Raw genomic sequence first — 26,326 nt, 5'->3', positions numbered from 1 at the left:
CTCGCAAAACGAGTGTTGACTCAAGGTAAAGTACTTTCATTAGTGATCTTGAACCAATGTGTCTACGAACTCTGACCTCCTCCTCAACAGTCCGAATTAACCGTCAGAGGCAACATCTGCGCTGTTCTGAGAGGATCAGGCTGTTGACGATGACGTGATCCATCTTGGTGTTGCCCATTTTCAAGTGCTTTGGGGAGACCGTCGATCGTAACAGCCTATTGTTCAGGGCTATTGTCCCGTCAGCGTTGCGCATAGGGTAATTTATTTGTTCCTGAACAGTTTTTGCTTCATGCTCGCCATGGGGGGATTTGTTTTTGTCAAAGACGTAGGCGAGCCAACAGATAGCAAGAGGTGGACTTGTCTTCCCAAATACTCTGTTAATATGACAAGTATCATCAGAAATCTGGTTGGCTTAGTGCATAACATCCAGCGTAACCATAACCAAAGAGACACCTCGGCCGTTTATCTAAAGGTGTTTGATATCATATTTTCCTAAAGATGTCAAATTATCTCAGCCGTGAGAGAACATCACACTAACGAATATAAACAAATGAAGAAGCTTGTTCATTCAGACCTAATGTAAAATGCATCGGATCCCTGCTAACCTTTTTGAGACTGTCCGGAGAACGACCGAAGGAAATAAAAACGTGGTCGTGGTGCGATCTCAAGATGATCCCAATCACGGACCTGTTATCGTCCACGAGTGTATGTATATATAATCGTGCATATCGATGCGCATTTAAACTGAGAAGCCGCCCGGTCCAGCGAAAGCGTGGAAGCATCCAATGATGTACTTGCGGGCTGCCCGAAGTCAGGGTGCTTCGATTGCGAGCTTCTCGGGAGAGATGCACATATGAGTGGTGGGGGCCTTTTGGAAGGGTTACGGTGATCATAAGAGACGGATGTAACGGATGTGAAAATGTAAAAATGTAAAAATGTACTCGGCAAGCATGTGAACCCGAACCCGATAACGCTTCGTCAAGAAGTTGCGCTGCTGAGCTGGTTCAACGGCCACGGGCGGTAGGTAGGAGATATCCTAAAAGACAATCGTGTAGCCCTTCATGGTTATCGGGCGGCCTTGGAAGTTTTCACGACGGATCTTGAGTTACTGAAGACACGGAAACTAAAGCCAAATATAAGTCAGCAGCAGCTCGAGAACCGACTAAGAGGTGATCACCACATCGAGTAAAGACAGCCCAAAAGCGGAGGCTCGGAAAACGATGTGGCCCAAGATAAACAAAGGAAACTTAAAGAAGACATCTGTTATATGTACAGTAGCTACAGGGTCATGACATTATACTAGGGGTTACAGATGGGAAAGGCGCCAGAGAAAAATAATAATGAACGATCAAGTCTAAATTCGATATCTAGAAAAATCCCGATCCAGGGAAAAACTGTGATCCATCGCCATCTTCCTCACTGTCGCTGTCGTGCTTGTAGTTCTGCGCAGCCTGAGCGGAATGGGAACTTTGCTCTGCTTGGGGTAGAAGTCGCGAATCATCCTGCAGGTAACTTTGCTGGAATGGGTCCACATCTTCTTCCACAGATTCAGGTATGCTTTGCGGAGCAGGCGGTGGTGGCGGTGCGCTTTGATGAGACACCCGTAGAGGCGACGGCTGTTGCCAGTCTTCAAGATTATCAACATCAGTAGAACGGCTAGACGGAGTTGCTTGATGCTGTGGTCGTGAAGTGGCAGCTTGAGCGGGAGATCGGCGTGTCGCCTGCGACGGGTATCCATATTCAAACTAAAAAAAAACACACACACCATGAGAAATGCGCTGTGTAATTGAACAAAGTACTCACAGCTTGGAAGACCTCTTCACGCTTTCTTTCGCCAAGATCCTTATCGATGCAATAACACATGTATAGCGTGTCCGCACTGGGAAAATGTTAAATCATGATCCTGTAAAAAGATAATAAGCCTTACGTGTCTTTCACCAGTCCTACACAGAAGAGTCCGACGAGAGCAGTAACACCACCGGCTAACAATGCAGCGCCCAAAGCCTGGTCCGGAGCATTCAAGGTATGAGCGACAAACAAATAAGTTGAAAGGGCGAATGGAAAAGTTAGGGTTAATGGCGCCACCGTCAATAATGTCAATGGAGCTAATGCCCCCCATCACAATTAGTATCGGGAGAAAACAACGCAAAAAACAGTTCACGTACGTTCGGCACTAAAACCGCGCCTGCCAACTTTATTGGTTAGAGCTCTCGCCCTGCGCGCGCTCGGCATGAATGGATCACCGGTTATGCCGACATACACCAGCGCGTACTTGCTCAATGCTGTGGTTATACCCTCCAAAAAGCCAACGACTATTCGGATCCCACTAACAAGGAACAGCGCCCGAGCGGGCATATACAGAGGCAACCGTTCAAAGAAGAGCGTCAAAAGCGTTACAAGTCTGATAGCTGTTAGAATCAGGGCCGAAAGGACGACCGTGCCCAGGGAGGGCCCCGTGGAACGCGTCAAAGCGGCATGAATTGTGTGCGTTGACATAGGGGGGGACGGAAGGGCTTCGGGGCTAAAGCAGTTAGACAGCCGGTCCTATAGCGACGAACCGCTCAACTTACTTGGCAAAATACCACGCGCCAATCACACTTGCGCACGTCATCCGCAATACCCCACGCGCGACGCCCCATGTCCATAGCCAGACGCCGACTGTCGCGGCAATGGACCAGTTGGCCCATCCCCTGACATGCCATTCCCAAGAGGAGCTCCCTTCATAAGGGTGCGTAAAATACCCGATCAAGAGAAGACGGAATATGAGCGTGACGAACGGTATCGATGCGAGGAGGGTGGCGAGGAGGATGGTCGGGGAGAGCGCAAGAAGGAAAGGGTTGGCCATTAGGAGCTGAGTGGTCAACGTTAATGTCGACGATGTGGTATGTATATCCCTAGGAAGACTGAGTAGTCTCCGAGCTGTAAGAATAGACAGGGCTAAGGGAAGAAGAGAGAACAGACGGAGCCTGGAAAGAGCGTAGGTCAGCCACTGAAAGACGCATATCAGTGTGGTCCACGTACCCTGTAGTTTCTCCCCATGTTGGCTCAGTGTCCCCATCCCACATGAAACTTCCTACAAACGCCCAAATTGCAGATATGAACAACGTCGCGGGGATAAATACGGACGTTATGATCATGACAGGCCGTACGAATATCCGCAAAAGGAGTACATGTGTGTATGCCACGAATGCACTCACAAAGGTGAGGATAGTGATGAGGGGTACTGTGTGCAGTAGGGTGGTATATGGTAATGTGGCCGGAGGTTTGTCGAGCTTGGAGGTCGTAAACAGCATTATGATTGAGAACAGCAGGCATAGCGAGATTCCTGTACACCACAACGCCGTCCATATGAAATCGTTAAACTTCCGCCGCCCTCTGGGAACATGCCGGGGATCCGGCAGTGAGAAAACATCTAGTGGCCGGACCGTACCATCGCGAGGTAGTAGTGAGTCAGTGAGCGATAGTGAGACCGGCTGTCTGCCTGTGGGAGGAGGTGGAGGAATAGACGGCGGCCGGTGCGGTCGACTCTTGGAAGCAGCAGCGAGAAATTCTGGTGGTGGCGACGAGTCTGTCGAGTCGGACGGTGAAGGCGAAGGATCCCTCATCGGGGACGCCTGGTACGCCAGCCAGCCCTGAGGCGACTCAGACCGATCTGATAGACGATCCGGCGAGATGAGCGGTCGTGACTGTAGATCACGGTGTCTCGAGTCATGTCTCGAATACATTGCTTCCTCCTCGTCAAGTCGAAGATACGGGTCCTCATCATCTCCGTCCCCGATTTCTGGCAAATTTCCACCCATGCTACCACTCCGTAGCTGGCCCTCTTGCAGGTGAGGATCATCGAGGTCATTCAGGTCGGTGTCGGGATCGTATTCGGCACGAGATCCGCTGTCGGTGGTGAATGAGAAGAACATTGGCTGAGAGGAGGCCATACTGGTTTCGCCATTCTGTGGTCTGTTGAGTATCTGCGAGGCGAATGCAGCGAAGGACGTCGCCATCGTGGCCAGCGTCGAACAACGAAACTCAATATGGCGCGGTTGTTGACTCTGAGGAGGCTGAAGCAAGCTGTCTCTGAACGCGTAACCCGTCACACAGTCACTGGATAAATGTCACGCCTCGCGGACACCACCCGCCGATGAAAAAATGTTTATGTAACGGTAATCGAAAGATGAGAGTAATAAAAAACATTTCCGAGAGCAAGAGAGTAAAGGTAACAGCCAAGAACATTTTTGAAGCTTGGTGATTGCGCTTGTTTCGATTTTCCAGTTCGTCGCCATGATCACTCTGGAATCCGAATGCGGGAGTCGAGATAAGTCTAGGTGGTCGCTGCGCTTGTGTCTCAGAAGTTCAGAATATAGCGCGGCGTAATACCGCAAACCTGGAAATCAGCCCGCCTAGCAGCCGGCATTGTAATGATATCGCAGCAAGACGAAAAAAGGCACCGCGTATCCACGACGAACTGAGGAGTGGGAGTAGTTGGCACCAGCACACATTGACACTATTCAGAAAGTGAGCAAATCGATGGACAGGCATTACGGTCAGTTCATTAATTATAAATGAGACCGAGAGGAGAGTAATGAAGCCACCGGGAATCAATCATTTTATCTGGAAAACGAAAATTGATGTCGTAATTTCCTGGTCGTCAACATAAAAAAAAAATGCAGTCGTTAAATGTGCGGCCGGCTCCAATGCTGTTTGCCGAATAAGTGTGGTCTCGACAACAAAAGCGATATGATGAGTTCTCCGTTCATATGGAAGGGCCACAGCCCAGAGATCTAAGAAGCTAGTCACTGACAACCATAACAGGTAAAGGAAAACCGCTTTTCGTTTCGTCCTTCATGTCCCTTTTCCTTCCCAGGATGGTAATTCAAGGTTATTGCGATCTTGCTTTGGGACATCGGCATAGTCGGAGACAGTACCCTTGGTAATAAACCAAGTTTATGGGTACTTGGATGCGAGGTTTATTACGAGATCTAACACTTATCTTCTCATCTTCCAGTTGAAGCTGTATGCAAACGAATGTAAACCCGATCCCAGCAGCGCCTTGTATACTTACACACAGCTGAGCCAGCCCCGTCCTAAAAATGTTGTATCTTCAATCTGAAAACACAGCTGCGAGAAGATAAGATGAAAAACCGGACTTTTGTCGTCCTCCCTCTACACACCAAATGAAAACCTTTCCTTCTAGGAAAGCCTTGTCTTCATAAAACAAGATATCGGAAGTCACGACCTTTTTGGGACAACGTTTCAGAACACACCGGCCTCTGCAGTGTTAGCGCGTCCACACACGTCCATAGCGCGCGCTCAAGATCCATCATCATCTTGCGGGGCCAGTAGTCGTCAATACCAAATCCATGTCCGGAAACCGGACTTGGCTTGAAACAGCAATTCCCTGTCAAGCCAACAGCCCCGGCAAAAGTAATGAAATGACCTTGTGGAGGAGTACTGCCTTTTGAGACGGGATCATGATCTTGATGATCCCCCACTCGAAGCCAAGATACGCGAGGACAGCAGCCTGAGAAACGTCATCAGAGACAGCAACGAATCAATCAGACCAAGACGTACACACAGCTAGCACCTGAGAGATTCCATTTCAAATATCCTTCAAAGAGAAAGACCTGCAGAATTCGTATGAAATAAATTTTCAGCTGGCAAAACGTCGGCGCATGTTGAAGCGCGCGATGATTGAAACTTGTCCAAGGCACAGGTGCACAGCCATATCTCGTGGGCGAGGCTCAGGTACCGTCAGGAACGAAAAGCAATGATTGTCTCCCCAGGAATTCTCCCATTGGCTATCATCCACCCTCCGTTATTGCCGCGCAGCCCATGACGAGCGTCGCGGAATCTCATGTGGAATCCCAGCGTATCTACCGATAATCGTCCTGAGAGAAAGGTGAAAGCAAACGGAAGGTCCGATATCCGTGCTAGCCGCGTACGGAGGCAGACGTCTGGAAAAACACTTGAGCAGACCACCTGTTACCCCCGTCTTCATGTGATAACGAACCTGAGATGGCTATTACGCTCTCATGGCGTGCGGAGCGCGCAGTGTGCCCAACCGCTTGGAACTTTGCCGCAGAGTCCCAGCGTGACACGTGCTGTGTATACTTAGGTAGGGTCAATTAATTAAACAAGCGCCCTCGCTTGGGCTGTGGCAAAAATACCAGTCTTCTATTCGTTTTACCTAGTCCGATTTCTTCGTACGTAGCAGCTAGTGTAGATCATTCAAAGTACCCTGGTGCATGCAACGGTCGCAGAGATACACCGGAGAATTCAATTTCTGGAATACTCTTCTCCAGTCCGACCGGATGAAGTGGGATCAGGCAAAGTCCGAACACGCTCCGAGATTACACTGCGAGTGTCGGATCTGTGTTCCCGGATCCCTTTGAGATTAGTCGCTGAGATGTCGAAAAAAAAAAAAAATACGGCAGAATGAACACAAGGAATGGCACGCAATGAGTCATGGGTGATGACTGTGTGTCCGACGGAGATGACTACAGACCAATTTGATCCGCGTGGCCCACTGAATGACAACCAACGGCTCCATCGGGTTCAATCGTCAGAGATGATCAGACGCGAGTCATCTGGAATTATAAGGGGGAAAGACAGGGAAAGACACGGGGTGAATCATCAGCAGGTCAATTCACACGTTCCAAAATATTCCGAATGATTTCAATTGCATTCGAATACGTGCTGTGTTGTAATAACTACACGTACACCCCTACGGTGACAATTACTTGGATAATATATGATATGTACATGCAGATATAAACGAAGTATGATGATTGCGATAAATAAAGTTGTTATGACAGGTCAAAATGAACCATGAGTATGCGGCGTGAAATCGAAGGTGTACATATGAACCAAACCACCAATGCAAGATTTTTCAGAATACAGCAATAATAAACTCAAAAGTACTATGCGTTCATCCGCACAGGATACCGTGAGTGTGATTGGTGTGAATGGTGACGATGGGGTATGGGCAAGGGGAGAGAACGCAGGATATCGGAAAAGGCAGAGTGTTTGTGGGCTGGCTGCAGTTTCTTTGGATGGTAAGACTCCGGTGAAGACTCGTTAAGAGTTGAAGGCGTCTCTGGTGAAGAGGAACTGTCGGAGGATTCTGGACTGGAAGGGTGCAGTGGGGGAACGGAGGATCGTTGATGGTGAGATTTGAGAGGCGAGCGGGGTGAGGCTTGTTCGATGGAGTGGCGTGACGGTGATGGGGAGACAGCCGCAGTAAGACCCGCATGGTGGCTCAACAGGTCTGCTTCACAGACACTCAGCTCAAAGTCAAGAACATCAAGGAACTCTCGTTCTATCCGCCCAATGTCGCGTTTCCCAAATACCCCCGTGCACATGGCCCAGTGAATGTTCTTCAGTGTCGAATCATTAAGATACTACAGGGTAAGATTAGCAAGGGAAGAAGAGAATAGAAGAGCTGTGACGTACCTTGGACGCGATTATCAATGCACCCAAGAACACCCTCTCGAGGGCCCACTCCTCGAGAGCTATATGAAGATGAGGCTTGGCTCTGTCGATGTAGACAAGCGAAGTCAGAACAACTGGCATCGTGACTTCTGCGCGGCTCAACACTGTGGTGGCGAACGAAGTGAAGTCTGCGAGTTCTGGGCGGCGTGTTGTAGGCCGGCCACGGGTAAACGATGGTGAGGGACGACCCATGGCAAAATCGACTGTTTCAGCAACGGAGTCAACAAGGTAATCTTAAAAGCTGTAAGAGTTGCTGTCGAGAAAAAGCATAAAGGACACACACCTATTACGGGCCGAGATATTTTGAAGTTTACGAGCTCCAAGAGAGCCGGTGAATGGGCAGCGGAGTCGACGAGGCTGGCAGGATGTAGTGAGGAGGTTGAGGCGGTTGAGGAGGAGGTCGAGGTCGAGGGGGAGGGGGAGCAGTCCATGGGATGATGCATTGCAGGGAGCAAGATTGGGGCACTGCGGGTAGCATACTGGCCTATATAAAGAGGTAGTGGAGGTCCCTAAAAAGAAAGACACGGATTACGGCAGTTTCGCTGTGTGCGCTGACAATCCGTTTGACTCGTAACCCACCATTACCCGATCCGGTGCCGCGGCTACGTCCATACCCCATCCGGTTCGGCCAATTCTCTCGGCATCTGTGCCTGCCTTCGAATCGGACAACGACTCGGATTCCGTTGAGCCGCTGACAACACTTCCACCGCAACTGGCGTAGTGATTCGGATATTCTACATGAGGCCGGTATCACACTTTTCCCATCCTTTTAGTCACAACGGTAACATACCCACCGCTGCCACCCGCCCGATCTTGCACCTCGAGTTACGAGTTATTTACCCATCCTTCGTCACTCTAATTGTAATCATTGCTGTCATCCCGAGCATCACTAATAATGCATTAGCAATCAATTCTTATTTTATTATCATTCCCTCCTCCCCCCCACTTCTCAATCACACTCGAACCGGTTTCATTGAAAAAGTCTTTGTTCCGACCCTACAGGATCCACAACGATGAGAACAATCCTTTCTTCCCTGCGAACATTCCTCGGACATGCTGTATTTTCAGTCTGAGATTCCACCTAAAAAGGGACTATCCTTCCATTTATGGAAGGTCCCTTAGGCAATCATCCCTCGCTTGTCCACGGTTTTGTCGTGCACCGTGGCTTCCGTTGCTGTTCGTCCTCGTTGTTAAAAATGTAAGGTTGAATTGGACATAGCACCCTCTTTTCACTCTCCCTGATAAATATAATCAATTTAACGCCTTCCCAGGCCGTGCCCAGGTGCAGCACCCTCTGACCTAAAGGCTTGCAATCTACCCGTTCCCTCTCCCATCCCACATTCCTTGGCGGAGTACCTGCGGCGATATGCACAGAGAAACGTGCGACAACCCATATCAGTCCGATCCGCATCATCAAGATCAACTTCATATTCGCTGTACAGGAGGCTGCCTGTCTTTGGATTTCTCATTCAGGTCTACTGACATCTGGCATTCCGTGTTTCGCATCCTATCTTTACATGCTGGAAACGTGATATCAAGTTGTTCTAGGGTTGATTCTGGAGGGTATTTTTGCACTGAGATGCCGTCTTTTCTTGTTGGAAAGCTCATGTCTGGACTACACCGATATTTCTCACTCCTGACAGGTGAGTAACTCATAACAAGTGGAACAGAGATCAAGTTTTGACAGGGGCTGTATAGCAAATCTGTCGGTTTTATCATTAATAGGAATTCCGACTCATAATTACAGAGATCGGTGCGTTTTGATAGCTTAAAATGAGGTTTCAATTTCAAGTTTTTGTGAGCTTGTTTTGAGCGCTGTAAAAAATAGGTACATCATTCCATTCGTCCATAGGGGGATGAGTTTTTCATACCGTTTTACTGACGGCCTTTTTGGGACCGAGAAGGACATTTAAGCTTTCGTTGTTTACCGGTTCAAATGCACTGGCCTCTACTGTGCATTTTTCCGTGGTTGAAAGCTTGGGTCAAGTATTTATCTGGGTTTCTGCCTGAACCGAAATAGCTACTTACCAGGAGTGTCTTCAATTCCCTGTCACCTAGCATTCCGCGTCTCGGATTGTATCTTTACGCGCTAGAAACGTGATATAAAAGCTCTTCTAGGGTTCAGAGCCAAAACCGCCGCCCTCCGTATCACTAGCAGGAGGTAACACCGCATCAAATCTAATCTTGGAGAGTTCGTTCTATATGTGTCTTTACGGCGGCTCTTGTGTGCGCTACGAGTATCTTTTGGAGTCACGCTGGAGATGTACGTTATTATGGAGATGTTGATTCTTCTGGACGTTGCTGCACTGAGATGCCGTTACTTTGGGACACAGCAGTTGCAACCAATCATGAGCCGTTCGATTCCGCCATCTTGCGACTGGTTGATATGGATGCTCCGACTTTGGGCGGATATTGACGTTGTCTGGTACAGTAAGTCTTCCGGACGAGGTCGGGGACGGGTCCATGGCCGAGAATGACCGCCTGGGGAGATTTGCTACAGTCTTGACCCGTGCGGTAGAGAAGCCCAATATTTTCATTACAGTATAACTCAGTGAGGCTGCACCCTACGGGAGCTAGGCGGAATCGGGTCGGTCTTTGTTAGCTTCTATCCTCACTCTGTAACGGTATTATTCAATGACGATAGCAGGAGACGGCCATCTCCTCATTTGCATCACAACGGACGCACAACCTCCCTTATTGTTCCTTTACCCCAGGTCTTCAAGTTGCTTTTCTGAGTATAGGCTGTGGAGAGAGAAGCGCACGCTGCCAACGGACTATAAAAGGTATAAAAGGTATTGCAAGATATTATTCATGAGAATGGTGTACCCTGGAAAAGCTACGGATCTAGGCTACACAAAAGGCGGGAAATAGGTTCGAGAGTAAGGTAGAATAGACGCCGACATAGTAAGACAGTCCCATCGGAGTGGTGAGATAATAACGTGAAGGTCCGTAAATGAGAGCTGGTATGACGAGAAAGGGTATTGAAGGGATCGATCTGAAAGATAGCATTAGCTGTGAGGGTCGTGTATATAGACAGATGACCTACGTTAGATATCTGTCGGTGGTCCGGACGAACCAGGAGCGGAGGGCACCTTGATGCGGTTCTTGCTCCCTTTCGGTCGGCCACGGGGCTTCTTACCGAGCTGGCCACCGTCGTCTCCTGGACCACGTTTCGACTCGGCGTTGCCATTCAATCGACGTTCGGTTAGGAACCTAGGTGTCAAGGAGGTTAATCGTGGATCATGCACATGCCTTTGCAGGAAACGCAGTCGTTGCGGATAAATACCGATGGAACTGTAACGCTGCGGTTTCGCGCCAAAAGAGAATCGTTCCCACTTCCATCCTCACTCGGTGCCGAGAGCGCGATGGGGTGCATGGAAGGGTTCCATAACACGGGATTGACTTACTGCGAAGACTTCTCGTCCAACATGGTCTGCAAGCTAGGAAGCGGTGGCTGGCCTAGCTCTTGCCTTAGCCTATCGACGTCTCGCTTCGCGACGGTGTATTCGCCTTCGGTGATCTGCTGGATTCGTCGACGGATTTCGGCGCATCTGAAACCGGGGAGGGTCAGCATGCGCCCAAAAGTCACCAGTGGAACGATGCGCACTCTTTATCGATCTTCGATTCGAGTAAATCCGCCTGAGGGGCTGGGTGAATAGGCTTTATGAAAACAGATGCGGCGGGCAGCTTGCCTGATCCCGATCCTCGTTCACCTGGGGTGGACCAGGGTCAACAAGAGATGCCATTTTAACTATCAGAAGCGAGGCGCACCTGTCTCAAGCTATTCAGCAGCCGCTGGCGCTCACTTTCTAATCTGAGGAAAGGTTAAACGGTAAGAATCGAGAACATGTTAGACAACCTACTTGTTCTTTTGTTCCCTGATGTCCTGGACTGCCTTGCTCTTCTGTTCCAGCGACGCGTGCGCTGACAGTATGTGTGCAGTATGCAGCTGTAACGTGAGCGCATGCTTCCTGCGAGATGACCGAGCTCAACTGCGACCAAATAGCAACTGATGTCATAACGCACTTGAGTTCAGCTGTCTTTGCTAGTTCGACGAGACTCTTGGTCCAATCCCCCGTTGCGACAAGCGGTGGCGCATGCTGATGGGTGGTGGTCTCCTGTGGTGCTATACTCTGGGGCTGGTTATGGGTACCAGGAGGACCGGTGTAATGTACGTATTGTGGTTGATGATTATGTTGCGACATTTTATTGATATTCGAGAGAAATATGAAAGGTCCTCGAAGTGATCGGGGTCGTGGTGAAAATATGACTTGGGCGTGGCCGGTGTCTTTTGATGTGGCTGTACCTTCCTTTTTCGCAACTTGGTCGTTTTCATCCACCATGAGTGTCCTTCGTTCCTTCAAAGCCACGGATATGTTCACATTTAACAATATGTACGTTTTCAAATAACTTTACATATTACATTCTCTCACGTCTGTCTTTTCTAGCAATCTGGACATCTGGACAGAGACCGTATGCTTCTCATTTAATGTCAAGTCTATCGCGTTGGCTCAGATTCGTGCCGTTAGTACAATGTTGGCTTCTACCTCAGTTACCTTTCGCGATGGCCAGACCTTTGCTGTGTGCAGGAATCACCTAACGGCCGCCAGATGGGTTACGGTAGCGTTTTATCCTCTTTCTCAGATACATCTTTACCTCACACCGGCACTTTCAGTTATCGGAAAAGCAGAGGGATCCAACACTGAATGGCACGGGCATGTCACCGCTATATCCGTAGCGCCGGAATACCGGAGACTCTCTCTTGCACGTAAAATGATGACCCTTCTGGAAATGGTTTCAGACAATATTTATCGCGGTTACTTTGTGGATTTATACGTTCGGTGCACCAACAATGTCGCAATAGAACTATACGAAGGGCTTGGGTACAGCGTATATCGCAGGGTGCGAGAGTATTATGGTAATCTCGGCGTAGGAAAAGGCGGCAGAGATGAGGAAGATGCCTTTGGTCAGTTCTTCCGTGTATCTGCATTGTCGCTTCTGAATACGTTGTCAGATATGCGCAAACCTCTGTCTCGGGATCCTGGAAGACGTTCTGTTCGAACTAATGGACGCGACATGCTTGTCAGTGCCCATGACGTGCCATGAAGTGCTCCGTCCGACCCAGAACCCAGCTGTATTGCAGCTTCATGTAATATACTATTATACAAGGTGGATATCGGGTCTCACAACCGTTTCATTCCGGCCCGCTTCGCGCGTCTGTATGATGGCTAATCTCCTCCCGAACATCCAAACGCTTTCTCTGCCTCGGACCGATTTATTCATGGCCTGTTCGGCTCCTAGTAACAATAGCACGATGAGTAACAGTCCAGCTGGGCATTAGGAATGCCACAAAATCGAATCAAAGGCTGAGGAATCCTTTGCCTAGTATTACACGGCAGCAGTCAGAAATTCTGTCTGTCGGCGAAATAGGGTGAGACAACATTCTGTTCGCGCGCCTGTTCGTAGTAATAATCATCCTTCGTTAAATTCCCCTAGTCTTTTCGCCCCCCGACAATGATGACTGAATGTCCTGATAAACGCGATTTCCCCCTGCATCGTGAATTTTCAACACTAGAACCTTCGGACGAAATTCTACGCTCAAGGGATCCGGAGGGTCGCATACCGCGTCCCCATGGTATTCATGTGCACGCACCTCGGTCCTCGTTTAATGACGATAGTGAACATTTTACTTATGGCGATACGCAGGTATCCAAAGCACGAACTTTCCACTGTCAAGGGATTATAGGACATAGAAAGAAAGTAGAAGCCGTTTGAGGTGTCACCTCTTACCTATCCTCGGATATTTTCTCGTTTCTTCGAATGAAGGGGTGGTCCCAGTGCCGGCCCATTACTCGTGAACTACTGAACAATCGTGGAGTTAGTTTGTATATAGAGCTGACTAACATCTCAGGAATTATTACAAATTTTCTTCGGCATTCAAATGTTCGCCCTCGCTGTTCAAATTCATTGAGGGCCAGTTGCAGCATCTAAATTTAGCCCCACATCTACAAGCCAAGCATCGACAAATACACTGACAGGTTCATACTGAACGGTCATGACCTCGAGAGCTTATAAGCGTACTTTGTGTTCGTTGAGCATGAACAGCGTCGAGCTGACTGCTAGTTGCATGCCTTTCGTATCACGTCCAGCTTCCTGCCTATCATCGTTCTATCGCCTATTCTATTCATTTAACCGCCTGGACGACCGGCAATCATCTCATGGGACTGTTTTTTTAGTGTCGAAACTGCTATACGGTTGGAACACAATCTGGATTAACCAATATCGACGTAGGGCTATTCGTGCTATGGTAGGGCTGTCCTTACTAAAGTTTCACCGCTCTTCACGGCCCTGCAAAGTCGGACGTGTTTGAGATAGGATCAGTGAGCGCCTTCGGTTTATATAACTACATGTGCTGTTTTGACTTTGTTCTGGTAACAGTTCCATGACACGCATAGGTACAGCTCAAGTGGGGAGTCCCCATCCAATGACTGGCATCTATGTGCGCTGCTGCTTCTTGCGCGCAATGGTCTTCTAGACGGGAAGTATCGTTCCTGTCCTGCCGCAAACCTGACCATAGTCTACCAGGATATCACGGAATGCGTCAGTGTCTTCTCTGACGACACGGGCGGGCTTCATTTGGAATTATGTGAGTCTTTAAGTCGATCTAGGCGCACATATGCAGGATCCTTACTTTTTCTGCAGTCTGTATTGTGTTACGATGTACTCTGCATCTCTAACGATCCACCTTCAACTTATCTCGGCTGACTTAGTGCTTGTCTTCAAGATTCTCGGCCTACTCACGACGACAGTGTTCACAACAACATTGGTAATAACCATAGGCAACGTTTTCGGTGTCTTGTTTGCCTTCATGAGGATCGTTATGACACAGAATATGACGCATATTCAACGTAGTGAATGGTAGGCGTTGTCTACTGGATAACTACTACTCCTACTGTGCATCTTACAGCTCCGCACCGTGTTCGATAACACGATCAGGCAGTGTAACCCTGCATGTAAAATGAATTTCAGCATTATCGGCATATCACTACTGCACCGCTTCTTGACTGATCTATCTATGGGGTTGACATCATACACGGTACGTGTTCTTTTATCACTTAGCATGATCCAGCCCGACTTAATCGTCCAGGCCTACAGATCATTCTGGAAGGTATGATTACAGCCTTAGCGGCCTGGGATCCGCATTGCGATGGTAAACCATGGTATGTTCATTCGTCACCCTGATTGGGAGCTGTAGTGTCCATGAGTTCCGTGCAAGACAGCATGCAGCATGATCGCAACGACGATATCTAACATCCATCACGGCCCACATCGCTTGCAGTGGTAGCCTTGGAAAAGTTTCTTGAAGCTTCCAACCACTTCTCGCTCCCTCGATGAGTGCGGAAATAACCCATCCTCCGACATCATACCAAGATCTGCCGCGCGGTTCGGACGAATCACACCACCACCACCACTACCTTCATCTTCCCAGCTACCCATAAAAGTGCCGTAATTTCCCACCGGTCATCTATCGTGTGCCCTTTGGTACCCGAGAAGCACGCATAGAATATGTTCAGCCCATCTGTCGGCTAACTTAGCACGGTTGATGAACATGCCTTCACCTCGTTCACTGTGGATTCATTTGTACACGAATGTGCTTCTTGACCCTGCCGTGAGCATCGGTAACCAAAAAGGGTGTTCACTTCAAAGTCCAGGTTTGACGCCGGGAATCAAGCTCTGGCTTCTTTTCCATATAATACTGATCATGGGCGTAGGGACCAGGTCATGTAATTACCAGAGGCCCGGTGGTAGGCGCCTGCCACTGTCCTTCGGCGCCTTTCAACGTCGTTTGCTATGACGAGATTGATTCTGTATGTCACATGCGCGACACTTTCCGTCTGGATCTCTTGATTAGCCAACTGTGGAGCATCGGCGGCTCGAGGGACTCTCGCTTCGAAGTTTCGACCTTGCATACATCAACTCTGGCATCGGAAATCAAGTGCGCCGTGTTATGCGCATTCAGTAGGCTTCCCTTCCATATTATCAGCGTAGCGTCGCCGATTATGGAATGATTCATATGATTTACCAGACTCGGCGGCGAGCGCCTGCTACTTTATTTCTGTGTCCAATCCGCCTATTCTGGAGACGGTAACGAGGCATGTGAAAGCCCACTCAGGTCCCCTTGGGAAGGCGCAACGAGATCCGACGGTACCCCCGCCGCCGCTGCTAGGAGAAGAGCTAACATCTGTGATACATCCACATGTGATATGGCCCATCCTCATGTATATTGATTGCATCGAGGTCGACTAATTCATATGACTAGGAAGAAAGTTCTCGAACACCGTACCCCACGCACTAAGTAGCGCTCTTCTGGGACGCACAACGGTACCGAAAGACACAAGCATATTCGACGTCGCTTGACGTAGTTAATTATCAGCATGTCGCCTTCATCTCGATACCATAGCCCGAATCGGACATCAACATCTCTATCACACTCTGTGTTATCTTACCTCGATCCGCCGCCTCGTCCCGACTCGCAACTGCTGCGAGTCCCTGGTGCACCTGGTTCGTGGCTTGATATCGAGGATGAGCTCAGATTTAGTCTCGATCACGCGCCCTCCGGTGTTATCATGTCTACGAGAAATCGAACGTTCACTAGTATGTCTCGGGACTTGCCGGATTCGCCAGTCTCTCCATTCCGTCCTGCGAAAACTCCCGATGCTATTGAACTCATTTGGTCACATTTGTCGGGTGTCCGCTCACGGGCCGGACTGATTTCTTGGACAAAAAGGGTACGACCCGCTAGGAAAAGGTAGCCCCGTGTCTCCGGAAGGCCCACGAGGAGGATTTCGAGGGTCGGATATCGCCTCCTCTTTCCGACATGTACTAAATGGTGCGGATCAACCAAGTGACTATATGCTATGAAATGTCTTTCCAGCTCGAACCACTTTTCGGGCCTTCAATACATGCGTATTCCTTTTCTTGTGTTCATTCTGGAGGCACATGAGTATCAATATCGATGCCGCCACTGCGCGATTCCCGTGGCGTTTGCAACAACATCATTGGATCCGCAGAGCGTGGCCAACCTCTAAACTCAAATGTTAGGGAGGCTTCACACACAGTTCGGTTTCATAGTGATTTGCGGTATCGAGTAAGGCACTCCGCATGCATAGATGCACCCCGAAATGTGCAGTCAGGCCCAGCAACGTGCAGGAAGCATCGTGCAGATTGAATGAGCATTTCACTATTCTAGGACTCATGCCGTTTCGTTATGCCGCGCAGAAACAATATCTTGGCATGGATTTTATATGCTGAACGTGCATTGCAAAGCGAGTCTTAGCGGCACATCGTTTCTGAGTTGAAATCGAGGCCAGACTAAGACTGGCACGGTCTTGTTCGTTTTGCCTCAAAAGCCATCTTGTTGGAAGAAGAATAATTATAGCAAGTTGGGGAGTCATCGTGAAAATGAGTGTAAGTTGGCTCGATGTATTAAGGGTGCACAATTGTTCCTGGTTGTTGACAAATTTATTGACACAGTATCTGGGCAAACATGGCTACGATTCTCCCAATATATGTAGGGGACACGATGATACGCGATTGGCAAGTCTACGGGGGTCGATCGCTTCCAACAATAACATGAAGGCCTTGCCAAGTTTGCTTTGACGCGAGTGAGTAGAAGGGCCATATCAGTGTTGCGTGTATACTTACTGTAGACGCCAATTCTCCGCACTGCGTACAGAAGGGGTTACTTCGTCGAAGAACACAATACATCCGCGCCACGTATAATTCTGCCGATTGAACGCGCAAGTGTCGCACTATGGACTTATGAGCGAAGGACTAAATTAGGGAATACGTGTCGTATGACGACACGGGGGAACGCATGGGACATATCGGGACAAACGGGTATACCGTGAGTCATAATTGGGAGTTGGTAATGATGCTAATTATAAGTTGTTGAGATCACGCCAGTGGGTAATGTTGAATCAATAATGTCATTCAAGTCTCGGTGCATGTAAAGGTAAGGATACACGTATGAAAAATATAACCGTGTGTGCATGGAATGGGAAAACAAAAAGGTATCGAAAGTGCGAAAGGTAAATGATACAGATATTGCAATGCGATGTGATGCGAAGGTGTACAGACGATGCGGGGTATGATGGGAACAAAGGGGGAAAAAAAAGAGGGGAGGGGAAACTCAGCGCAAAGTTCAAAATTCAACCGCTGAGAACCCTCCTCATCCTCCGCCTTGCTCTGAAAACACCAAAGCTGACTGTGAGCGATATCGACTGCCACTGCCTCTTCATCGCCTCTGCGCATGTGGGAGCGGGACGCTCCTCCTTCTCGTGGCGCTGCTCCTCATCTTCTTCGTCTGCTTCCAACTCTGGAACGACCTCGGGCGCCTCGGCGTAGTAGTAGGACTCTTCCACCGTAGAGTCCAATGACGCGCGGCGCTTCTCGCGACACTTGCGCGGACGGAAGGCCTTCTTCATGACACTGCATTGCTTCTCCTCGAGATCGTCAAAGGGCGACTCAAAGTCTGATACGGGTGAGGAGGAGGGGTAGTATGGGGTGGTGGGACGGGTAAGGGAAGACGAGCGCCTGAGACCGTGATTGGTGAAAGGATCATAGTAGTCCCCCTGGAGGTCTTCGTCGTCGTCGGGAATGGCAGACTCGTAGGTGTAGCCGGATTCCCAGTGGGGCCGAACATTGCGGCGGGATAGAGGTGAGTTGGACGACGAGCTGGATGAGGGGGACGATGAGAGGACGGGGAAGTGGCGGTAGTCTGGATCGTGCATGTTGCCCTTGCGGTCTATGTAGACGCGGGGCTGGTAGTTGTGTGTGGTGGAATAGTAGGAGGGATCGAGGAGGCGGGAAGCCTCTGCACGCTTTGCAGACTGGTGCATGTCGATAAAAGTCGGGGGACAGCGGTTGGGGGCATCAGGGGGAAATGTAACCGGACTTTTATATAGAAAAGGGATGAAGGAGAGAGTGTCTGCGGTTGAGCCGGAGTCATACACCATCTGCTGTGTAACCAATCGCGTAATCTATCTCCGTTATCCGCGAGCCGAGCTGGTTCGTGCTAAGACATCTTTCCGATTATCGACGACTCGTGTCTGCCTCATGCTTGCCGAACCTGGCTTCTGCATGACTCATCACCGGCCTGACTCACAATTTGGAACTTGCTCAATCATGCATCTTATCATATCATCCGTGCTCCCAGAAAGCGCCTATTATACCAAGCATAACCGCGGTACCAGCCTTTCCGAGGGCCTCCAGCTATATCGCCCCTATATTTCTCCCGACCTTGGACCATGTCCATTCCGGACGCCCTTCACGGCCTCCCATGTCTTATAATTAAAACAGCTATTTATTTGCATTCTCGGAGGCTCACCGTGAGCTGCTCGGAATGAATTTGTCCCCTTCTCCTCCTTTCCCTTGAACATGTCCGAGAAATGCGATTTTGTTGGCTCAATTTTCCGTCTGCTCGGAATCTCCAACTTTCCATTCCGGGAATTCGCCGCACCACCTGGAGAGGTCTACGTCAGGTATCACCGTAGAGACAGAACGATATAGATCATTAGTAGATGATAAGTAGGTAGGCAGCCCCGGTTCGCATCAGCCCTGGATGAGCTCGAGTAATTTTGGCATCAATACATGTCTCCTCCCCACAAATTACCATCTACAGCAGAGCATGTGAATGCAATATCCTTTGATACCTGTGGAAAGACCGTGGATGTCCGACTTGGGGCGCGAGGGTCAAAGGTGTGTGTAGGGAGGGAGGTAGTCAGTCATATGCCACCCAGGTTGCTGCATCTGTGGGCTAGTACTACACATTCAGAGTAAATGCGCGGAAATGAACGCCTTGCGAACTGCAACCCTTAGAACAGCAATTTCCTGACACCCGAAGAAGAGGGCCCTACGGAATGGAGACGAGCGACCAAGGGCAATTATTCGCACGAGTGGCGCAGAAGAGGGTGAACCATGACCGGAGACGACCATACCATATTCCAGAACAAGTATATTTCGGAAATGAGCTTCCCCTCTCCCGTGCGCGTCACTGTATGGCTTGAGTGCAACCGGCCCGTGCAAATCTCGCTGAGAGGGATACGATATAACACCAGGGAAAGGTTCAACGCATACGGAAATGAACGCAGCGGGGCAGAGTGGAAATCTTTCGACAAACACTTGCATTTCGTATCAATAGCACACCATCCGCAGATAACCGTGCATACAAACCCATCGTGCCATCGGAAGTACATCTTATCGCCTTGGGATCCATCTATTGGATTGAAAAGGGGAAATTCCAAAGGATTCTCAATATGAGAACGTCGATAGCGATCCGGATTCACCTGATTAGAACATGCACAAGAGATGAGGCTTGAATGAACAACTGTCTCCAGCCAGGTGTCCATTCGATAAACTGCCTCGTTTCTGGAATGTTCTAAACGTGGGATGGATGGCAGCTGATAACGCCTGGAGGGGAGGAGAAGGTTGTATTGGGTGCATTGCTGCGCCATTCACCGCCTCCGGAGCTTGACGAACCAAGCCTGATGACATGCGGATACTGCACGATAAAGCGATAACAGGATCCGTTCGCAGCCTTGCACACCCAAGAGGTGTGGTGGTGACGATGAGACCGTCATGTGATGGTTCTGAGCAGCGAGGCTGGCGCGAATTATCATCCATTTCAGTGTTCGGTCCGTTCTCGAGCGAAATGGTTACCCCCCATCCCCATCGTGTATGCATCGAGGATCCTCATGTTCACTTTATTCTGAGATCACTATTCTTATCTCAAAGCGGGGCGATCGTTATCTAACCGCCGGGAAAGCCTTGCATCGTAATCACGATGACCCGACGCCGTGGCGTGGTACCTTTAACAGCTACGTCATACAGCCAATGTTGCAAAGACACACACAGCCTTGGCTACAGCGGAATTTCATTCGAGTCTTCAACGTTGTATAAGGCGCTCATCAATTCCACACCACTTCTTATCATCTCTCTGTCCCCGTTCCAACACGAAAGGAAGCCTTTGTTCGGCCGGTCAGCCTCCTCGCATTCCACGACACGACACGGATCGATCACCGAGTAACAGCAGAGCCTTGAGTGTGATCGATCAGCCGATAATGGTACAAAGGCTCGCAGTGCGTGAATTCATATCACAAAGGCTCGAAAGACTCATGTATCACGAAATACGAAATCCGTAGCAGAATTGAATGTGAGACCGCATGTTGTGGGGCCATAGACAAAAGCCGCGCGCGTATGTGGCTCGGTTCGAATCCGAGTCCCTCCTCGTTCAAGTGGCTCCTTCGCAGGGTTAGCGCTACCCACATAGCTTTCTGAAACCTGAGATTTCAATTAGATCAGAACTGGCTTTTTCGTTACTAACAACCTCTGCTGATGACGTCGTTATGAATCATCTAGTAAGCCTAACTTAACAAGCAAGGCACCACGATATGTTTCAAAACTCAAGGCACTCATCTTCTAAGGACTTTGTTTTAGGCTTCAGCTCCTTCTGGGACATAGCGAGACTTGTATCGCAAACGACATAGAAAACCCACCAACAGCTGGCCTAGCCTACAAGAGGGTATGACAATGAACGCGGGAACATCCTAGGCCGAACGTTTTCGTATTTCGGCCGTACGCGCTTTGAAACGCGTCAGCGCGCCCTGTCAAGGATGGGAGGTGGACCTGATTGTCGTGACTCCGGACCTGGCGGGAAATCCCGGCTGGCTATAGGTTTTAAAGTTTTCAACGTGTACGGAATCGGGTTCCGAGATGATTCGACGAGGAGGGGCCGGAGGGGGGGGGGAGATCTAATTCATTGGGGATGACTGAGCTTTGTTCGAGTCAGAATGACAAAGCCCCTTTGAGAGGAGGATGATTATAAATGATGCGAAAATAGGTCGGGGGGCGCGCGCCGATCTTGAAAATCCGTGGCTCTTATGGAGTTGACCATTACGAGAGGATGATGTTGCAATGGGTTGATCCCCCTCCTGCTCGCCCCCTTCCGAAGGACACATGGGAAGAAGTTTCCTCGGTTGCGGGCTTCTCGGTGGGATCATGTTGCAGTGAGCCTTTGGGAGGATACGGCCATCATAAAAGAGACGGATATAAACGGATGATATGTGCGATTGCCAGGCTCTGATTCGTCGGAGCACAGAGAGGTCCGACACCCTCCTACGAGAAGCATCATTGAGCCGGTTCGTCCGTCGTAGACGGTGCGTGGAAGACAGGCGCCTGCTCGTCATACTTACTCCAGGACAAAGTTAAAAAATCGGAATCGATATCCAATCCTGATGTTCGATGGAGGGCTCACCCGAAAGACGCGGCAGGAGGCTTGTAAGAAGGATACCTTCCGATTCCGCTCCATCAATGGGCCGTAGAGTTGTTAAAGTTTTGCTCCCCCAATGGGATGAAATGAAGGTCATGCATGTTTCTCTTAGCGGTAACCAACTGTCACCGGTTCCAACGTCTATCTCAGCAGCGTACGATAAGGCATACCTTCTGTCTCTTGGGTTGAAAAGCCATCCATAGCGATCGGAACGGATAGAACATCTCGAGCATGTGCTAAGGAAGACAGCTACCCAACTCTTGGGAGCACCCCGGCGAGTTGATTATTGACCGACAGCCGGGTGGGCAGGAAACACCAAGAAACGTGGCGAGTTTCGCGTCTAAATGGGCGTCACTCTGTGGGCTGATATAGTACCGTATGAGTTTCTAGTGGAACCCGTATCTCTTCCAGCGCATCTATGCAAGCAGTCAATAGATGAAGAGCTCTAGTCTGAAAAGGCATGACAAACCTTTCTAGTTCCCTGGCGTTGGGAATAGGACGGAACGAACAACAGTGAGAAGAGAGAGAAGGAGTGTCAAGGACAGAACGAAGTCACGGCACTTTAACTATTTGCCGACAACCGGGGAATAATGAAGCAACGCACTAAAATTCGTTTTAACTGCACATTACATATAGCACGCGCGATACAAGCGAACTGACCTGATACGCGGTTGGATTAAAGACGTGGCATGTGAATGCATTTTGTCGCCTAGCAGACCAATTTACCAAATCCAATCGTGACTTTTCTTTTAGTGGCATGGCGATCATCGCGAATTCATTCATTGTTTAGTTAGTCGACGTCTATGATCATCGTCATGGATTAAAAAAAACATGTCAGTAACCTAGTAGTTTCTTGCACCGCGACTGTTCGGGAGCAAAAAAAGAGTTTTCTGCCGGGCGTAGACAACGTTTGGTGTTGCGGCTTTCCCACAAATAAAATCATGTAGCTTGGCGGCCGAGTTGACAGGACGGGACTGCAAGAAATTCAGATAGAGGCTTCCGTTCCACACTTTTTCCCGTTCTGTTCTATATGCAAAGCTACATTTGCACGCGAGGATGGAGCAGTACTATAGGTCAAGGAAATGCAGGCATCCAATTGGGTGTCGATAAGGTGGCGGCTGCCTTGGTCTTGACAATCAGTAGGATGACGCATATATACGGTGTAGATAGTAAAATACACGTAAACGTTTATCTGGGACATCTGACCGTTTCTCAGAAGCGAGACAAAAAAGGTTTCCAAGAAGAATTTGAGCGCATATATGCGTCCAAATGACGGCGAAATGGTGAGCCTGGTCTTACGATCTTGTTTTACCTACCATCAAATAATTAGTTGCTCCTGCAAAAACCACATAGAAACTCGCCATCAAACTTAAACGTCTTAGTAGTGATCCTGAAATTTGTGAGTCTTCCTGTATCGCCTTGTGCGTAGCCGGGTCTACACTATATTGTTTCATCTTGGGAGCCTTCAGTTTTTGCGTGCCGTGTGATTTCGCCATCTGAACAGGCTCGGCAGACTCATCAAGTGGAGCACTGTCCCAGAATTTGAGATCAGCCCGGTGGATCCATTGCCGCAAACCCCACCCATTTCCGTTGGATGCTCGAAGGAAGTTGGAAAATACCCGACGACCCTTCTTGTGTTCGATGAGTTAGAATTAAATCCATGGTAAGGGAACACACTTGCCATCCAAGTCCGAATGGGAGGATCTCTGGACTTGAGCTGGGATCAGGCGACATTCCCAAACTGGTCATTTGTAGGGATAGGACGGCTCAAGTGCGGTCGGTTGTGATAGGTGTCCTAAACCTTGAAGCTGAGAAAGTTACCTTCGCTACCTCGCAGTATTCAATGGAAGAGAGCAGCTGGTTCGTCCGAAGAATGCTTTGTCCTTCAGGCGGGCAAGGAAACATATTTACCCAAGAAGCTAAGAGGGGGACACTGAAAGTTTTCTTGGCAGGAAATAGGGAGAAGCACCAGTCCTTTGAATGGCAGTGTATGTGCTACTAACTAAGCCGTGAACGGGATTCAGCCGTTATTTCCAGGTTCAGTTCAGTTTGACACAAGGCTGGTTAGGAGAGCCGCAGCAGATAACGCACGGAGAGTTCTAGTTACAAGGGGCATAGAATTCGAGCTCAAGTTGTCTTCTATTGGTTGGCCTGATGATAGACTTCCTGACCTGGGAATATTGGCGACACCGCAACAGGTACAGTGAATAAGAGGGAGAGACTTGGTCTGTGAGGGACTGCGAAGAGAAACTTCCGAGTCCGCAGCTGTGAAGAGAAGGTCTGGGAGTCTCGTGATTCTGGCTCAGACACGACGTCAAAATCCTATAAGACCGAGAAGAACTATTCGAAGAACTATCCAATACCACATCATGCATCAGCTTACCAGAACCAAGTGCTCAGAGACTTCTCATATCCTTGATCCCTCATATCTTTCTACTGCCAATAAGTATCCGACGCACATCTACGTCGACTGCAAAGGCAATATACATGACCCAGACTATCGTTATTTTCCTGTTCTGTCATCGTCTTACGCACCGACATCCTCGTCCGATTCACCCATGGCTATTTACAATGTATGGCCGCACCGGAAATCCGGCCGCTCATCCACTCGCGGCGACGACAATGACAACGACAATCAAGTGGACTACTTCAGTCCATTCGCAGTTAACGCGCGTAGACGAACATCGTTTACAAGCAACATGCCTCAATATCTCTCCCCGTTTATAGTCCGCCCTCCTTCCGACGATATCAAGGAAGGGTGGGAATGGAACAGCTTGAAGGACGTCGTTCGTTCAATTAAGTGGGGTTGTGCGTCCCTGTATTCGACAGTGAAAGAGTTTGAGATACCTCTGGTCGATCGACCAGAGTTGAATGAAGAAGTTGCAGAAGAAGAGCAATACAAGACAAAACGACCCACTGCTACATGTTCAGAGGGGATGGTACTGGATACAACTCCGTGTCAGCTTTGGTGTTTTTAGAGCGACACGGAGGATGAGAAAGGTCTTCAGTATCTGACCATCAAATTTCTTTCCGTGAGCTAGTACATAACTATATTATCAATATTTTGTATTCTTGCATTGTATCCCCCATGTATCCATTACTTTGGACTCTGAGAATGAACTTTTCCGCATGGTTGCACTGTTGTTCCGCAATAGCTCTTCACCAGTAGTCTGTTCGACCTGTTTTCTTCATACTAATTGAAGACCATCTACACCGGATTCAACCTGTTATATTCATCGCTGTGTCCAGATATGTCTCAACCAAATATCTCAGACACACTGAAAGGCTTGCTCACCTTTGAGGAAGAAGCCAAGTAGGAGACATGACGTCATGAGGCGATTGCATTATTCCTCCTGTGACCGTTTCTTGCCCATTAGCAGCCGGTCGAGATTTTATCCTTTCGGACTTTGAATACCGATCGGGCGAGTCTTCCTCGATACACCGAACATCTGAATGGTATTGAACACTGTACAGTTTTGCCAGACGGTCCGACTACACATTCCGTGAATTTTAAGTGGCGTCCAAGAACCCATCACGCAAACCACGCAGCAGCGGTAGATTGATGCAGGTCAGGTGGTGTAATCACAAAGATATGGATATGGCAGCGGGAATAAACATATACTCAAGACCCAAGTCATTTGACTTCAAGGGAGGGAGTGCCAAAATGCTTGTAGGTGATCCGTAACCGCGCAGAGAAATTGTCCGGATGAGTGGATCCGAATCTTGAAATGAATTTCCGTTGGCTTGACGGAGACACAGAATGGCCTGTTGCGGAGAATCGTCGTCTTTCATTCGAAGAATGGAGTTCGGTCCGAGAGTGAGGTTAATGTGATGCAATAGAATCCTGGATGACTCCGGACGAAAGGCTCCTTCTAAAATGCGAAAAAAAAAGTGGAGATGTAGCGATCGCTTAATAGGTCCGATAAATGGCCAAAGATCATTTAATTTTGTGGATGGCAAATATGTGATGACTCCGGAGCGGAGAGTCGCCCGATCGAGACTAAATCTGAACTCGTCCTCGATATCAGGCCTCTGTATGAACGAACCAAGTTCATCAGGAAGTTGCCGAATGGCAGATGCGGGGGTGGTTTGCGAGTCGGGGCGCGGTGGCGGAGTGAGATAATAACTCAGGACACCATATTGATATTGATGTCCGATTCGGGATATCGACATGAGTGTTAGTACATATCGATAATTAACAATAACGTCAAAAGAGATTGGACAAGTGCCCTTGATATTTCAATCTGACCGTGGATAGAGCGCTACTTGGTTCGGGTACGAAAATCTTCCTTTGCTAGGTACGCGAGTTGATTAGCCTGCACGCTAATGACGGGATGGACTTTGAATGGAAGAAGAGTATTATTACCAGTGAATGTATCACAGGTGTTCTCCTTCCGGCAGCAGCAGCGGACGCATGGTTCAGGCTTCCAATGGGACCTAGGTAGGCTTGTGCTCAGAACGAGTCTGTTATGCATCTACCGGGCCTCTGGTAACTGAGACGAACCATACAGC

The 26,326-nt window shown here is 49.0% G+C and overlaps 12 protein-coding genes across 12 annotated transcripts; 4 read left to right on the top strand and 8 right to left on the bottom strand.

Moving 5' to 3' along the window:
- Nucleotides 1-103: 103 nt before the first annotated feature.
- On the bottom strand, nt 104-893 carry BT62DRAFT_1004102 (uncharacterized protein; the record flags this gene model as incomplete). The annotated part of the gene is made up of 2 exons (XM_043177003.1): nt 104-361; nt 606-893. The coding sequence occupies 2 exons, from the start codon at nt 891-893 to the stop codon at nt 104-106; spliced, it is 546 nt and encodes a 181-aa protein (XP_043041811.1).
- A 237-nt stretch (nt 894-1,130) lies between these two features.
- On the bottom strand, nt 1,131-4,172 carry BT62DRAFT_764674 (uncharacterized protein). Its single transcript, XM_043182196.1, has 6 exons — nt 3,022-4,172; nt 2,571-2,966; nt 2,166-2,521; nt 1,928-2,105; nt 1,804-1,879; nt 1,131-1,745 (listed from the first exon to the last, which is right to left on the bottom strand). The coding sequence occupies exons 1-6, from the start codon at nt 3,996-3,998 to the stop codon at nt 1,368-1,370; spliced, it is 2,361 nt and encodes a 786-aa protein (XP_043041810.1). The 5' UTR covers nt 3,999-4,172; the 3' UTR covers nt 1,131-1,367.
- Nucleotides 3,978-4,703, bottom strand: BT62DRAFT_764703 (uncharacterized protein). The gene is made up of 2 exons (XM_043182198.1): nt 4,379-4,703; nt 3,978-4,326 (listed from the first exon to the last, which is right to left on the bottom strand). The coding sequence occupies exons 1-2, from the start codon at nt 4,531-4,533 to the stop codon at nt 4,110-4,112; spliced, it is 372 nt and encodes a 123-aa protein (XP_043041809.1). The 5' UTR covers nt 4,534-4,703; the 3' UTR covers nt 3,978-4,109.
- Nucleotides 4,704-6,712: 2,009 nt separating this feature from the next.
- BT62DRAFT_947343 (uncharacterized protein) lies at nt 6,713-7,923 on the bottom strand. Its single transcript, XM_043188021.1, has 3 exons — nt 7,769-7,923; nt 7,447-7,718; nt 6,713-7,394 (listed from the first exon to the last, which is right to left on the bottom strand). Exons 1-3 carry the CDS (start codon nt 7,914-7,916, stop codon nt 6,915-6,917), a joined length of 900 nt encoding a protein of 299 aa, XP_043041808.1. The 5' UTR covers nt 7,917-7,923; the 3' UTR covers nt 6,713-6,914.
- Nucleotides 7,924-10,203: 2,280 nt separating this feature from the next.
- On the bottom strand, nt 10,204-11,690 carry BT62DRAFT_918710 (uncharacterized protein; the record flags this gene model as incomplete). Its single annotated transcript, XM_043184101.1, has 7 exons — nt 10,204-10,259; nt 10,562-10,698; nt 10,893-11,036; nt 11,093-11,198; nt 11,292-11,299; nt 11,349-11,456; nt 11,512-11,690. 7 exons carry the CDS (start codon nt 11,688-11,690, stop codon nt 10,204-10,206), a joined length of 738 nt encoding a protein of 245 aa, XP_043041807.1.
- A 136-nt stretch (nt 11,691-11,826) lies between these two features.
- Nucleotides 11,827-12,591, top strand: BT62DRAFT_979986 (N-acetyltransferase; the record flags this gene model as incomplete). Its single annotated transcript, XM_043189481.1, has 5 exons — nt 11,827-11,879; nt 11,934-11,958; nt 12,015-12,105; nt 12,161-12,451; nt 12,500-12,591. 5 exons carry the CDS (start codon nt 11,827-11,829, stop codon nt 12,589-12,591), a joined length of 552 nt encoding a protein of 183 aa, XP_043041806.1.
- An 841-nt stretch (nt 12,592-13,432) lies between these two features.
- BT62DRAFT_764028 (uncharacterized protein) lies at nt 13,433-14,657 on the top strand. Its single transcript, XM_043182195.1, has 5 exons — nt 13,433-13,792; nt 13,842-13,865; nt 13,924-14,131; nt 14,188-14,581; nt 14,641-14,657. Exons 1-4 carry the CDS (start codon nt 13,541-13,543, stop codon nt 14,220-14,222), a joined length of 519 nt encoding a protein of 172 aa, XP_043041805.1. The 5' UTR covers nt 13,433-13,540; the 3' UTR covers nt 14,223-14,581; nt 14,641-14,657.
- A 1,263-nt stretch (nt 14,658-15,920) lies between these two features.
- On the top strand, nt 15,921-16,574 carry BT62DRAFT_1004095 (uncharacterized protein; the record flags this gene model as incomplete). Its single annotated transcript, XM_043177002.1, has 3 exons — nt 15,921-16,235; nt 16,289-16,365; nt 16,421-16,574. The coding sequence occupies 3 exons, from the start codon at nt 15,921-15,923 to the stop codon at nt 16,572-16,574; spliced, it is 546 nt and encodes a 181-aa protein (XP_043041804.1).
- Nucleotides 16,575-17,696: 1,122 nt separating this feature from the next.
- Nucleotides 17,697-18,386, bottom strand: BT62DRAFT_918706 (uncharacterized protein; the record flags this gene model as incomplete). The annotated part of the gene is made up of 1 exon (XM_043184100.1): nt 17,697-18,386. One exon carries the CDS (start codon nt 18,384-18,386, stop codon nt 17,697-17,699), a length of 690 nt encoding a protein of 229 aa, XP_043041803.1.
- A 4,270-nt stretch (nt 18,387-22,656) lies between these two features.
- On the bottom strand, nt 22,657-23,548 carry BT62DRAFT_1074783 (uncharacterized protein; the record flags this gene model as incomplete). Its single annotated transcript, XM_043179052.1, has 4 exons — nt 22,657-22,788; nt 22,857-23,126; nt 23,161-23,445; nt 23,492-23,548. The coding sequence occupies 4 exons, from the start codon at nt 23,546-23,548 to the stop codon at nt 22,657-22,659; spliced, it is 744 nt and encodes a 247-aa protein (XP_043041802.1).
- A 635-nt stretch (nt 23,549-24,183) lies between these two features.
- BT62DRAFT_1004089 (uncharacterized protein) lies at nt 24,184-24,792 on the top strand (the record flags this gene model as incomplete). The annotated part of the gene is made up of 1 exon (XM_043177001.1): nt 24,184-24,792. One exon carries the CDS (start codon nt 24,184-24,186, stop codon nt 24,790-24,792), a length of 609 nt encoding a protein of 202 aa, XP_043041801.1.
- A 275-nt stretch (nt 24,793-25,067) lies between these two features.
- BT62DRAFT_763922 (uncharacterized protein) lies at nt 25,068-26,233 on the bottom strand. Its single transcript, XM_043182194.1, has one exon. The coding sequence runs from the start codon at nt 25,985-25,987 to the stop codon at nt 25,397-25,399; it is 591 nt and encodes a 196-aa protein (XP_043041800.1). The 5' UTR covers nt 25,988-26,233; the 3' UTR covers nt 25,068-25,396.
- Between the last annotated feature and the right edge of the window lie 93 nt (nt 26,234-26,326).

Source organism: Guyanagaster necrorhizus, assembly GCF_019112545.1.
Source record: "Guyanagaster necrorhizus MCA 3950 unplaced genomic scaffold BT62scaffold_8, whole genome shotgun sequence".
NCBI lineage: Eukaryota > Fungi > Basidiomycota > Agaricomycetes > Agaricales > Physalacriaceae > Guyanagaster > Guyanagaster necrorhizus.
This window is presented reverse-complemented; position numbering and strand designations above follow the sequence as displayed.